The following is a 13,209-nucleotide window of genomic DNA, read 5'->3' on the forward strand; positions in this document are numbered from 1 at the left end:
AGATTCAGTGAAAGTTGCTTGATGAGTGCTGAAAATTATAAAGGCGCGCTTTCAGATACCATAAGAGTCGCGTTAAAAGTTATCAACCTGCATGTAGTATTTCGGAGTTTTGATTCAATGTGTGGAATAATTCAATCTATTAGCCATTGCAATCTTGATTAAATCATTTAACAACGATTTCAAAGTTTTGGAATTCAAACTCATGTCCTTAGAAAGTAGTTGCATTTTCACAACTTCCGCTTTGAATATTTTACGAAGTCCGGAAATAATAACCGTCTGAAATATCTTCACCTTGAGCATCAAACACCACTGTGTTCTGCCTGAAAACGTCTTGCTTGTTGAAGATATGGTGGCACATTTGGGTGACTTTAGGCTTGCCAAGCGCTTAGGAGGAATTGCCACAATTGGTTGATGACCTCCATTCTCTTTTGAAACTAAAACTTAAAATTTTCTATCTAAAGACCATCGGCATCTTTTTTCCTCAATTTTTCAACAATAATGTGAACGAATTTTCTTGCAATTGCATGAAGAATATGGGATATCAAAGATCATTTCTACCGAGTGATGGCGATGTATACATATGTTGACACAAAAGAAGCTGACAGATGAAATGTTTACATACAATGCAAGCTTAAACAGTCATTATTTCATTCGGTAACGAAAATCATCAACGCAACCATACTCCGGCAAGTGCATTTTACTGCAAAAAAGATCAAAACTAGGTATCAGAAAGCTGTAAAACAAAGATCATCGTATCATGTTATGTTACAGGAATTTTTTATCCATTACATTTGAATATGATCGTTCAAATATAATTTCTATCAACCAAATTCTCATATTAATGCAGAGAAAGAAAATCCAGGTAACACAAGTACAATGCAAACCGACACAAATCAGAGGGGTGGCTACGTGCACAAATTAGCAGATCTGAAGGCAATAGTACTAGAACTTGCAAAATTTGCTTCTAATGTTCAATTAACCAAATCAAACAAAATCACTGTTAAGAATGTGATTTGACAACTAAAACAACAAATTATCCAAAATTTAAGAAAGGTGAACAAGCAAAGCTAACCGATAAACATAACACATACAAGTTTAAGCTTTCATTCATCCTCCTGGCTTCGCAACCGAGCAAGTTTGTTAGTGACAACAATATCAAGCTGTGCTGCTCGTTCCACGATCTCTTTTCTCTTCTTTGTGGAAACATCATGGGCAATCTCAGCAGAGTATGTCCTGAGAAGCAATGAAGTAAAACATTGAGAACACAAACATAAACGATATACATTAAAAATGATTAATCAGTGAGTTAACAACAGTACCTGTTGTGCATCATCAACAGTTCAAGCTCTCCAACATTGTGCACAACAAATTTCTTAAAGCCATTCGGAAGATAGTGACGTGTCTTCTTGTCAGAACCATAACCAATATTGGGCATCAAAGTGCATCCTTTGAACTTTCTTCTTACACGAGAATCAATACCCTTTGGTCTCCGCCAATTTGCCTGTTGCCAACCAACAGAATATCCACAGTAAGACTAGTTTCATATATTCAATATTAACATAATAAAGTTATATGAGCATGGAAAAGCGGCATATAAATGTGACCAGGGATTTAGTAACAGAAAGCTTGTGATAGAAAGAAGCTAACTGTGTCGCAAGACCTGTTAACATTTTTATCCACCCTTAAAACGAAATGTCTAGTTACAAATACATAAAAACTAGACATTAGATACCATGGGTGAGAACCCTTCTCATGAACTTTTCCAAGAGGCAGGAGCAAATTGAAACTAAGCAAGGAAAGTTTAATGTTGAACTTTTTACCTATATCAGTAACTTCAAGACTAAGCTACAGTATAATTTTTTAATAAAGATCAGCAATCTCAGCCAAAAGATGGTGAATATTTATATAATCATCATAAGACACATCAGGTTTGATGATTCATTTTCATAATAGATTGCAGCAACTGACAAAAAAAAGGAGGAAAAAAAAGTTATATCAATTAAAATTTGACCCCAAATTCCCAGAAAATTAAACAAAATATGCAAAAGAGATCAGATGGTAGTGCATGTTTGTATTCATCATTCAAATGCAGAAATGATGGATAAGCATCATCACACCTCCTTGCATATCTTAAGAAAATCAAATCCTATGAAGCATAAAAAAGTAGAACCATTAACTTATAGCAATTTCTGTTTGGCAAATTAACAAATTGAAAATAATCATAAAAAGAGAATATTTTACAGTTTACATCCCATTGGAGTAATGGTAAATGAATCAGATAGACGATCGCTAATGTCTCAGCATATTGCAACTCAGACTAGGTGTCAAATGTCTATCTTCATATCCACATTCAATCAAATTTTAAAAAAATAAGATTTTTAGAAAAAATGTTGCAAACAAGTGAAGCTGCAGACAATAATTACAAGTGGAAATCAGATAAAAATGTCAATCACCAATTTTGCATATGAAGACATTATTATATGCAAAGTAAGACTGGGGCGACAATAACTATCATCATGTTCCCTTTTTCCCTTGAAAACCATAGCTCAAACAAAAACATTTGACCTATATCATTAATTTCAGGACTGAGCTACAATAAAATGTTTGAATAAAGATCAGCAATCTCAGCCGAAAGATGGTGATTATTTATATAATCATCATAACATAAATCAGGTTTGATTATTCATTTTCATCATAGATTGCAGCAACTGACGGAAAAATGAGGCAAAAAACAATTAAATCAATTAAAATTTGCCCCCCAATTCCCAAAAATGGTAAAGAAAATATGCAAAAGAGATCAGATGGTAGTGCATGTTTGTATTCATCATTCAAATGCAGAAATGATGGATAAGTTTCATCACACCTCCTTGCATATCTTTTGAAGAATCAAATCTTATTAAGCAATAAAAAACTAGAGCTTATTGATTTTTTTTCAAATAAAAGAATAAAATATAGTCAATAAAAGTGAATATTTTACAGTTTACACCCCTCATTGGAGTAATGGTAGATGGATCAGATAGTCGATCGCTAATGTCTCAGCATATTGCAACTCAGACTGGGTGTCAAATATCTATCTTCATATCCACATTCAATCAATTTTTTTAAAAAAAATAAGATTTTTAAACAAAATTTTGCAAACAAGTGAAGCTGCAGACAATAATTACATGTGGAAATCAGATAAAAATGTCAATCACCAATTTTGCATACGAAGACATTAATATATGCAAAGTAAGACTGGGGCGACAATAACTATCATCATTTTCCCTTTTTTTCTCAAAAAAACAAAGCTCAAAATAAAACGACTGAAGAAAAAAAATCAAAGCTTGAAAGATAATGGAATATCTTTTAATATACCTTGACGGAGATTTTGCGATCGCTCTGGGGTCTCTTGAACTTCTTGACTCTCTTCTTCACGATTTTCTTACATAAAAGGGGAACAGCCATTTATTCTTCTTACCTCCTATACCATTAATAAAGAACAAACAGAATGTTATTAAAGCTGCCGGAACAATGTTGATGGAAGAAATCTATAGAAGCAAAGCAAAAGGAAGAGATGTATATTTACTGGGAAATTAGGGTTTTAGGTTGGCCGCCCGGTTTTGCTTCTATGGAGTTGTGGCAGCTTATATAGCGGTGTTTGGTGAGAAGATCTTTTAGGGTTATATTCTATTTTGAGCAAAATAGACAGTTGGTCACTCAACTTTCAAAAGTTTTTATTTTGTGCACCAAAAAATAAAACATTTCATTTTAGACACTACCGTTAAAATTGTTTTCATTTTGGTCACAAACAGTTAATTCAATGGTTTTTTTACATTCATTTTAGTCACTCAACTTTAATAAATTTTCATTTTAGTCACTCAACTTTAATAAAATTTTATTTTGATCACTTCTTTTATCTTTTAAATTCTTTTTAATTTTTTCAGAAATAATTTTATTTTTTAATAAAAGGAAAAACTTGGGTGTATAGGAAAATGTTAGGTTTTTACATTAAAAATTTGTTTTATTTTTATTTTCTTTTTAGGATTGGTTTTAGTTTTTTTCCAATAAAATGGTAAAATATGGGGTTTTACAGATAATTAATTGAGTTTTATAGGAAAATTTTGGGTCTTTTCAAGAAATTTTAAAAATTTCATTTTCTAGAATTAATTTTAAATTTTTTCCCAATAGAAAGTTAGGGTTTTATAAGGAATTACGTAAGTTTTTATAGGGAAAAACATTTTATTTTTTTATTTTCCCTTTTTTCTCTTTTTAAATTAATTTTATTTTTTCTTGATAATAAGGGAAAACTTGGGTTTTCCGGTGAACTACTTGGGTTTTAAAAGGGAAAACTTGGGTTTTCCGGTGAACTACTTGGATTTTAAAAGTTTCATCACTATAGTTGAATAACTCAATTCTCTGATAAATTCAGTTTTTTTTCTTTTTTCTTTTTTTAAAAAAATAAAATTAATTTAAAAATGAAATGAGCTATCAAAATGAAAAATTGTTAATGTTGGGAGACTAAAATGAGTATACCATAACATTGAATTAATGGTGGGTAATCAAAATAATAATAATTTTTAACAGTAGTGCTTAAAATGAAAATAGTTTTTGACCGCAATACCTAAAATGAAAATTTTTATTTTCCAATGCTCAAAACAAAAACTTGTGAAATTTTGGTGACCAATTGTATAGTTTACCATTTTATTTTTAGGGTTTTGTTAACTATACTATTTTAATTAGGAGTTAGTCTATGTACCTTTTTATTTCAAAATTCAAATATTTCTACAAGCCTAGAGGTGTTCATGGGCCGGGCGGCCCGGCCCGGCCCGACGGCCCGCCCGAAATATGGGAGGGTTTGGGTAAAAATATAGGCCCGAAATATGGGCTTGGGCAAAAAAACGAGGCCCGATTAAAAAATGGGCCTGGCCTCGGGCACAACTTTTTTGGCCCGGGCCCGGCCCGGCCCGGCCCGAATAATAAATATTTTTATTTTTATTTTTTATTTTTTAACTTTAAAATACTTTTTTTAATTTTTTTAATTTTAAATTTTTTTTAATTTTTTTTACAAATACTTTTTTTAATTTTAAAATATTTTTAAAATACTTTTTTTAATTTTTATTTTAATTTTTAAAATAAATTTTTGGTATTTATTTAAAAAACGGGCCGGGCCGGGCCGGACCCGGACTTATGAATTTTTTCCCGGGCTGGGCCTGGGCAAAATTTTAGGCCCATATTTCGGGCCGGGCCGAAATTTTTTTCTGGGCCCGGCCCGTCCCATGAACACCTCTATACAAGCCTAACTATTTTAATTATAGCAATTTCTTCTAGGGTGATTCATGAGTGGTTAAATTCAAATATTCAAAAACCTTCAAGGCAAACCATAGGAGAGGTAAACTGGGCTTGCTTAATTAGTTTGTTTGCTTGGCGTACATGGAAGAATAAAAATGTTTTCACTTTACAGAGTGTGACTTGGAGTCCTTTCAAGATTGTTAAAGTCTCTGGGTTAAACCTAATGACTCAGCTTACAATGATGACTCATTAATGCAACATGAAACTAGATTTGGAAATTCTTTGCCAAGTAATTGGGTCCATTAAGCACTGATGGTGCCATTAAGACAGACTCAGTAACTGCATTCGCTGGGGAGTTTGATGTGACAGAAATGGAGATTGAATTTTGGGGTACAACCGTTATTTGGGGTAGTGTGTCTTTGATGCCGATTATGGAGTATTCTAGATGATTTGGTTCTTCTTCAAGGCCACGGGTACCAATGGGTGACAATTCAAAGTGATTGCTTGGAGGTGGTCTAGGTTCTCCAAGACACTCCATCGGCAACATCAAGTTCTGCTTTGATCAGGTGTATCTAAAAACTTTTGGTGCATGTCAAGCACTGGCCTTTACAACACGTCTCAAAGGAAGATAACCAAACTATTGACCGTATAGCTAAAATGGTCTCAAACGGGAAAGAGAGCCTGCAAGTGTTCGATGGTCCTCCTAGGGAGATGCTAGCAATCCTTTACTCTAATAAAGCAAGTGGTATTTTTGCTCAATTTAATATAATGTAATTCAATTGTTTTGTTTATTATTTCACCAAAAAAAAAATCAATTCGAATGAGCATTTGTAAAACGAATCAAATCATAAATAATATCTATACAATCATATAGACAACTCATATGATTTATTCTTTAAAAAGGCAATGCCTTTAAAATAGAAAAAAAATTGTTTCTTTTATCAATGTGTGATGTCCAAATTATTCATAAAATAAGTATAAATGTGCTTACGATTTAATTCACACATTTTAAATATGTTACATGCTCGAATTGAACTGATATTTAATGTTCAAGTGAATAGTGTGATTGAAAGAAGAATCTAATTGATATAGTATTGGTATTTTTGAGACTTAATTAAAATATTTTAAAGTGTGAGTACCAATTCAAAATTTGAACCATTAACCCTTTTTAAACTTTTTTATTGATGCATTTTGAGCCATGGATGGTATCTATCGGATTTATCAGCTTAATATTTACGATGATAATTTAAAATTAAGGTTTTATTGTGAAATTCATCCCTATTTTATGAAAAGTGGAAGTAAATTTATTTATTTCACTTCACAAAATTGAAAATTATCCTAATTGTTAATTTAACTGCTGATTTTATTAATTATTTGCATATAATTTGTTAACTACTAATTTTCATATAATTAATTTAGCTGATAAAATTTAACAATATTACTTAATAGAACTTTTAATTTTCATAAAATACAATAATCAAATTATGATAAATTAAAATGACTTTTTTTCATTTTTTGTAAAGTAGAGACGAAAATTTATAGTTAATAAATTTAAAAATAACATATATTTTCATCAATTAAAAACATGTTTTATATCCATAATTTCATATATATACACAAGTGGTGACTGGTGAGGGTAGGATTGGATTTTTTTCTTTTTCTTTGAAGCATTTCTAAAAAATCATTTCTTCCTTTCCTATGAATACTCTCCAAAAAAAAAAAAAAAGCCAAACAAATAGAATTTTAATGAAGTTAAAAAGCAAAGCTTTTCATTCTATTCTGTGATTTCCATAACACAAAGCTTATCCAAAGAACATGCATTTAAGCAACTGAAAATTGTAGAATAAAACTCGTAGGAGTTAGGAGATGAAGGTTCAACATGAACCCATTTTTTCTCAACTAGCTCCACATGTGAATTTGGCTTTGCTATGGCGTAGAATTGAAATTTATGTATCTGCCTTGTCAGCTTCTTCATTGTATCTATTGAGAATAACATGCTGAAGCCTTCCTCAACGTCCTCCGAATGTTCGAAAATTTGAATGCCAATCTCGGCTTCCTTTTCGTTAACTAATCCGAGGAGCAGCGGTGAGCTCCTGCTGATATATCTTTCACCATTGCATACCTGCAAGATGAGCATTGTACTATATAAATACATGTACATTGTATTATATGAATGCAAATGCAAGAACTCAGTTGAATGGATGAATCCACCAGTTTAAGTGATTCTGTGGAAAGACATTCGACTTGCTTCTCGAGTCTGTTATAAACACATAGGCATGCATACAAAAGAACTGTAACAAAGCATGACATAGGCATGCATACAAAAGAACTGTAGCAAAGCATGACAATGCCCAGGAATAGTTTGTATGTAGTTTATTCCTCCAAATAATATCATGGCTTTTCTCTACACACAATCAAAACACAACCGCCATGGTACTTTCGGATTGGAAGTATATTAAAATGCTTTTCTAGTTTTTCTTCTAGCATATCACAATCCAGTTAGATACCAAATTCACTAAATCAGTGAATGGTAATAGATTTCAGTTGAGAAAATTGGCAGCGTTGCGCCTATGACTTCATGGAAGCAAAGCCTACTTTCGGACTTGATTCAAGAGGCTCTTATTATTCTTTTGGAGTATTGACAACAAATATAAATGTCTTAAAAGTTTAGAAAAATAAATAAATAAAAGATTTTAAAGTCTTAGCCTGTTCCTTTTCATGGGAAACAGACTGAAATTTTTTGAACTTTAAACTATAACAAGGCTTCTAACCTGAATATACTCGACACTGTTCTGTGCAAGATTCTCCACGATATTGTCTGATGAAAGCAAGCTAATGACTCCTCCGGATCCAACCGGTGATTGCAAAATCTCCCAAGGTGATTTCATCAAAATCTTATGCCTGTTTTGTTCGAACAAACTGCCAACAACTGGCAGCCTCTCTTCTTCCAAGAACCAAACCTGTAATTTGGTTGGTAAATAAAGGTGCTAGTATGTATATATTTGTCTAACACCCTGAATAAAAGCAGTCCACATCCAACATTTTCGAATAAGAAATAACATTAAATTACAAACATGATCTTAGGATAAGTTCATACTCGACATTGGGATTCAACCAAAACCAAAAGTTTGTGAATACTCAACCGGTATTACTAAATGTTAAAACATTAGACCAAAACCAAAAGTTTGTGATTACTCAACTGGTATTGCTAAATGTTAACATTAGGTGCCTTAGGAGATTTGATTTATTGAAGATCAGAACTCTATTCCTGAACTAGAAGGTATAGCTAGCAAAACTTTCATTACAGGCAGACATAATTCTAATTTACACTCAGGATGTAGAAAATAACAAAAAAATAACATTTAAAAACCAAAGCTATCCACAGTGAAATATGATAACAAAACCTTCAGCCTGTAATTAAGGTTACACATATCTTTACTCAGTGGCTTGTGTTTAGCCTTGTAGGTCGTTCAAAGATCACTACCCAAAAGCGGAAACGAAAATAACAAGATAATTCCATGACCATAACACTAACCTTTTCAGGGTCAAATCCAAAATAATTGTTACTTGAGAATAGCTTCTTCATAGAAATGATTTCATCGGCTGGGCTAATCAAAACCAGTGGCATAGATGATCTATATTCAGCCTGCGAGCATCGAGCAAAAAAAATTTACATTCATAAATTTGAACTTCAGTATGAATCAAATTTTTAAAAACATGATGTTGCAGAAAATAATATTATTATAACAGCAGTAGCTTATAAATAAAAAATTTTCATTTGCATGAACCAGCGACACTGACAAACTAAGAAAAGTTTCCCAAATGAAAGTTCTTATCTCGGCATCACCTTAACAAACCTCTCGTCGTCACAAAGCAACATCTGAAGGGAGGATGTTTCAGAATTCTCCCTGCTTGTTGAGGAAGAGAGACTGAGGTCATATTCTTTTCCCCGGTTCTTATGGTCACTCATATCTAAAACAACTGCAACTTTGCCCTTAGAAATAAGCTGAAGTGCCTTTTCTTGCAAAGTGAAATTTGTTCCCAGCTTCTCTTCACTTGTTGATGGAGTAAAGCATTTTTCTGATATCCTCAATCTATTTCTCACCAGCTTAGTTCCAGCGAGTGATTCAGTTATAGTCCATCTGGTTGAAGAAGCAACACCAAAAGCAAGAATTAATAATTTAGCCACCGCTGTAAAACACCATCACCACTTAATACAATATATAGAGAATGCCTTCTAATCCTTATGGAGTTTAAGATGAAAAGTAATGATTTCTTTTTCCACCCTATTTGAAGAGAATAGAATATATGATCAATTTTTTCAACAATTAAAAAGTTTTGATGAGTGCAAAGCGAGGAAAAGAATGAACTAAGGTATTGAAAGGTTAATGGTACGTGAAACAGGCCAAGACAAGTAAAAATATCAACTGCTTATGACCTAAGACAAGAACTAGACATGTATAGAACAAAAATACCATCCAGTCTGAACCAGAATAAGGCATGTATCCTTGATGGCTATCTAATATATGAGTGTGTTTCTACATTATACATACATATATAAAAGCTTCACCTCTTTGAAGCTATCTCAACATTCTCCAATGCCTGCTGAAGCAATTTGGAATTAACACTGACAATCTGATCGGCAAGTAAGCTCGCTTGGGATTTCTCTCCAAATCTGAACCCATGAAATACATGTTGCTGCTCCATTTCACTCAATTTCTTTTTTGCAGCTATTAACCGCTTTTGGAACCTTTTCCTTTCTTTCCATTCCTGAAATATGCCTCAAAATTTAAGTACTCTATATGAAAAAGTTTTACATGAAAATATAATGGATTTCAGGAGTAAGCAGAACATGGTTTAGGAGAAATCTTGGCAAGAAATGAACAACGAATCGAGTAGATACAAAAAAATATGGCTTACAAGTTGGCGCCTTTCTTTCTTGGACCTCTCATCAGAGCGTACGTTTAGCTCGAGGAGTCCCTTTGGAGGAGTAATCAGCATTTCTCTTCTATTCATATCAACATTAGGAACAATTTCCTTGACAAATGGTACCCAAACCAAGGGACCAGAATCAACAGCTTCAGCCAAACTAGATAACTCCTCACTTCCATTAGGCATAGATTCAGCTGATTTGAGCATGACATGTAAGAGATCATTAGCTCCACTATTGAAAACATTAACAACTGTCCCCACAACTTCACCAGTTTCCTGAAGGAAGGCATTATATACAAGACTTAAAAATTAGCTTCATTAATCACAACAAAAATTAACAAGTAAATAAACAATCATCTAAAATATGAGAAAGAAAGAGATAAAGTTGAAAGAAGAGCACAGATAAATTAATACACTCATAACAGCAAATTAATTGTTATGATAAAAAGATCTAAAAGCCAAATTCAACAGTTAAGCTGTGTCGGAAGGTGGTTTCTAGATTTTCCTATGAAAACTTAATGTCTGGCCCTAAATATAGGACTGAAAGAACTGTTCATATGTAAATGAAAGAAGTAAAAGAAAAATAAATACATAAATAACAAAAAGATTATGCTTTTACAGAACTTGTCAGATTGGTATATGTAATTAGGGGTGTAAATGAGACATTGATACTCACAAGCTACTCGACTCGATTCAGTAATTATCGAACCCAGCTAAAGCTCAAGCAACTCAAACGGCTTGTGAGCCTTATCAAGCTTTTTAATTTTAATATATATTTTAAATATTTTCATATTCGTAAATCACGTTATTGCCTTTACTACATATTATTAACCCTAAGCTTACTTATCGAACCGAGCCCAAGCTCACACTCAAATACACAAGAGCATAATCAAGCTCAAGTTAGACCTTGAATACTAAAATTGATAAACTAGCTTAATTAATCTCAAGCTAAGTATTGAGCTTCGAATTTCGAGTCAAGCTTGCTAGTATTCAGGCTCGGCTCGACTCAGTTACACCTGTATATGGAATATTAAGGGCTGATGAGCAAATAAGTACATTACCTTGAGAATGACTCTCATTCCAACAAGATCACGAGTATAAAATTCACCTTCTTCCAAATGTGGTCTATCTTCTTCCTCTGCCAATAAAGTTGAACCTACAAGTTGCCTGGCCTGAAAAATAAGAACTTTAAGTGTTTAATTAGGAGAAAGTAAAAGCAAGCATAGAAAAAATCAAAGGAGATATCTTAAGGAAAGAGGCAATCATTATTATGATGTAAACAAATGTAAAGAACAAACATTGTCTAATCATCTCACTTGATCCACTGTTTCAACCCCACTGAAGCTGAGTATCCAACTCTTCTTTCCAGGATGTTCCCTTCCTTCAACAAGCTCTACTTCTTTAATTGTTTCTTTACCTGAAACTTGTTGCTTTAACCATCTTCTCCCAGCCTGAAAATGAATCAAATTTTCATAAGATCAAAAAAAAAAAATTTAAAGACATTAAGCTAATGCAAAGAAGAAGAATAGGTTTCTAGAACATGTCCCACCTTGCAAAACCGCAGTTCAGGAAAATCAGTGTTGGGTTTTATACAAATTTCTCCTTGTAGCCCATGAACACTGGATATGTACCCAATTTCAACAAAACTAGAAACGTTCTTGCTAGCTTCAATCATTTCTTCAGTAGCTGAAGTAGCCATGTTGATGTCAATATACACAACAATTGAAAAGAAATGAAATATCAAAACCCCAACAAGTAAGAAACAAAAAAAAAAAAAAGCAAAACCCATTATGAATAACCCACCAATTGAGCCAAAAACTGCTAAAAATTAAAAGTAAAGCAAAGAGTTACCAGTGCTGTGCAAAGGAGAAAAGCCATGGCGCCGACCGTGGAGACGATTCAATGAGAAGCGGAGAGAAGAGAAAGCAAAGAGAGAAGGAGAGAAACGGGTTCTGATGGGAGCTGTGAGTGGACAACATGTGTGAAGATAGGCTGGCGGTGAAGATATTGGATTCGAAGAACAAAGAAGTGAAGCTTTTTGCATCTTTGGTTTCTGCTCACTTTTTCTTTTTTTAAGTTTCAGTTTAACTGTTTAAACTACATATGGTTTCATCTCATATCGTTTCACTGGATATTTTGTCAGAGTAAAATATCAAATGATGTTTTCCACACTTACGTGATTGAAAAATATTTAAAAATCTGGGTGAGAACAAAAATTGTAAAAAAATTATGGTTGAAAATTATTAATTTTTTTATAAAATATAAAAATGAAAAATACTATTATAATAATATAATTTACTTTTGTAAAAAATTACTTTTGTTGTTAAAACACTAATTTTTTATAAACGAAAATACTCTCAATTGTTTGAACACTTAAAAAGATTTTATAAGTGCTAAAAGCTCCCAAAGTCATCTTCAAGTGTTGACCCTAACGGTAAGTTTGATTCACTGGAATGGAATAGGACTGTAATGAAATAGAGTTATAATCAGTGATTCAATTGTTTAGTTGAATATAATGGAATACAACTATAATAGTATTATTGTGTTTGGTTGAATGGAATAGATTTGTAATAATGGTATAAAGAAAAAACTAAAATGACCAAAATACCCTTAACAAAAAAATTTTAGGTAGTTGATTCTTATTATTAAATTTTAATAAGATTATTATTAAATATAATTTAATAAAATAATATATAATTTAATAACATTCTTAATATAATTATTTTATATTAAAATATTTAAAATATTTTATTTACTACATTTTAAAATAATACACTATTATTTAAATCCACTGCAAGTGATCTCCATTATAGTTGACACAACAAACACATGGTTAGAGTAGTGCATTTGCATGATTTATTATGATATTTAAATTTAAATCACAACCACTTGCACTATAGCTACTAGAATAGGAGGTCAAGTTTGTGACATAAAATATTGTTTCATTAAAAAAATTCAAATTTAACATTACATAGATTGCGGTTTATTAACAAGTGATATAAACAACCT

The 13,209-nt window shown here is 32.2% G+C and overlaps 2 protein-coding genes and 7 non-coding genes across 9 annotated transcripts; all 9 read right to left on the reverse strand.

Moving 5' to 3' along the window:
• Window positions 1-501: 501 nt before the first annotated feature.
• On the reverse strand, window positions 502-3,642 carry LOC105777090 (60S ribosomal protein L32-1). The gene is made up of 5 exons (XM_012600156.2): window positions 3,566-3,642; window positions 3,355-3,460; window positions 1,320-1,501; window positions 1,092-1,233; window positions 502-700 (listed from the first exon to the last, which is right to left on the reverse strand). Exons 2-4 carry the CDS (start codon window positions 3,442-3,444, stop codon window positions 1,104-1,106), a joined length of 402 nt encoding a protein of 133 aa, XP_012455610.1. The 5' UTR covers window positions 3,445-3,460; window positions 3,566-3,642; the 3' UTR covers window positions 502-700; window positions 1,092-1,103.
• LOC128034388 (small nucleolar RNA F1/F2/snoR5a) lies at window positions 1,596-1,743 on the reverse strand. The gene has a single exon (XR_008190513.1). It is a non-coding gene; the product is annotated as a small nucleolar RNA F1/F2/snoR5a (small nucleolar RNA).
• LOC128034373 (small nucleolar RNA Z196/R39/R59 family) lies at window positions 1,873-1,959 on the reverse strand. Its single transcript, XR_008190498.1, has one exon. It is a non-coding gene; the product is annotated as a small nucleolar RNA Z196/R39/R59 family (small nucleolar RNA).
• Window positions 2,046-2,122, reverse strand: LOC128034369 (small nucleolar RNA Z195/SNORD33/SNORD32 family). The gene has a single exon (XR_008190494.1). It is a non-coding gene; the product is annotated as a small nucleolar RNA Z195/SNORD33/SNORD32 family (small nucleolar RNA).
• LOC128034397 (small nucleolar RNA U31b) lies at window positions 2,430-2,522 on the reverse strand. Its single transcript, XR_008190521.1, has one exon. It is a non-coding gene; the product is annotated as a small nucleolar RNA U31b (small nucleolar RNA).
• LOC128034371 (small nucleolar RNA Z196/R39/R59 family) lies at window positions 2,618-2,704 on the reverse strand. The gene has a single exon (XR_008190496.1). It is a non-coding gene; the product is annotated as a small nucleolar RNA Z196/R39/R59 family (small nucleolar RNA).
• LOC128034370 (small nucleolar RNA Z195/SNORD33/SNORD32 family) lies at window positions 2,792-2,868 on the reverse strand. The gene has a single exon (XR_008190495.1). It is a non-coding gene; the product is annotated as a small nucleolar RNA Z195/SNORD33/SNORD32 family (small nucleolar RNA).
• On the reverse strand, window positions 3,171-3,263 carry LOC128034395 (small nucleolar RNA U31b). The gene has a single exon (XR_008190519.1). It is a non-coding gene; the product is annotated as a small nucleolar RNA U31b (small nucleolar RNA).
• A 3,367-nt stretch (window positions 3,643-7,009) lies between the features above and the next one.
• On the reverse strand, window positions 7,010-12,306 carry LOC105777557 (uncharacterized). Its single transcript, XM_012600904.2, has 10 exons — window positions 12,052-12,306; window positions 11,750-11,886; window positions 11,517-11,651; window positions 11,262-11,372; window positions 10,189-10,476; window positions 9,839-10,038; window positions 9,116-9,410; window positions 8,804-8,914; window positions 8,040-8,228; window positions 7,010-7,390 (listed from the first exon to the last, which is right to left on the reverse strand). The coding sequence occupies exons 1-10, from the start codon at window positions 12,242-12,244 to the stop codon at window positions 7,043-7,045; spliced, it is 2,007 nt and encodes a 668-aa protein (XP_012456358.1). The 5' UTR covers window positions 12,245-12,306; the 3' UTR covers window positions 7,010-7,042.
• Between the last annotated feature and the right edge of the window lie 903 nt (window positions 12,307-13,209).

The sequence above is a fragment of the Gossypium raimondii genome, chromosome 10 (genome assembly GCF_025698545.1).
Source record: "Gossypium raimondii isolate GPD5lz chromosome 10, ASM2569854v1, whole genome shotgun sequence".
NCBI classification, from domain to species: Eukaryota; Viridiplantae; Streptophyta; class Magnoliopsida; order Malvales; family Malvaceae; genus Gossypium; species Gossypium raimondii.

Coding starts and splice junctions, on each gene's coding strand:
- LOC105777090 (XM_012600156.2), bottom strand. CDS start 3,444: ATGGCTGTTCCCCTTTTATGTAAGAAAATCGTGAAGAAGAGAGTCAAG. Junction 1,502..3,354: donor ATCGCAAAATCTCCGTCAAG/GTATATTAAAAG, acceptor GGTTGGCAACAG/GCAAATTGGCGGAGACCAAA. Junction 1,234..1,319: donor CTGTTGATGATGCACAACAG/GTACTGTTGTTA, acceptor ATTGCTTCTCAG/GACATACTCTGCTGAGATTG.
- LOC105777557 (XM_012600904.2), bottom strand. CDS start 12,244: ATGCAAAAAGCTTCACTTCTTTGTTCTTCGAATCCAATATCTTCACCG. Junction 11,373..11,516: donor GGGTTGAAACAGTGGATCAA/GTGAGATGATTA, acceptor CTTATTTTTCAG/GCCAGGCAACTTGTAGGTTC. Junction 10,039..10,188: donor AGAAAGAAAGGCGCCAACTT/GTAAGCCATATT, acceptor GGCATATTTCAG/GAATGGAAAGAAAGGAAAAG.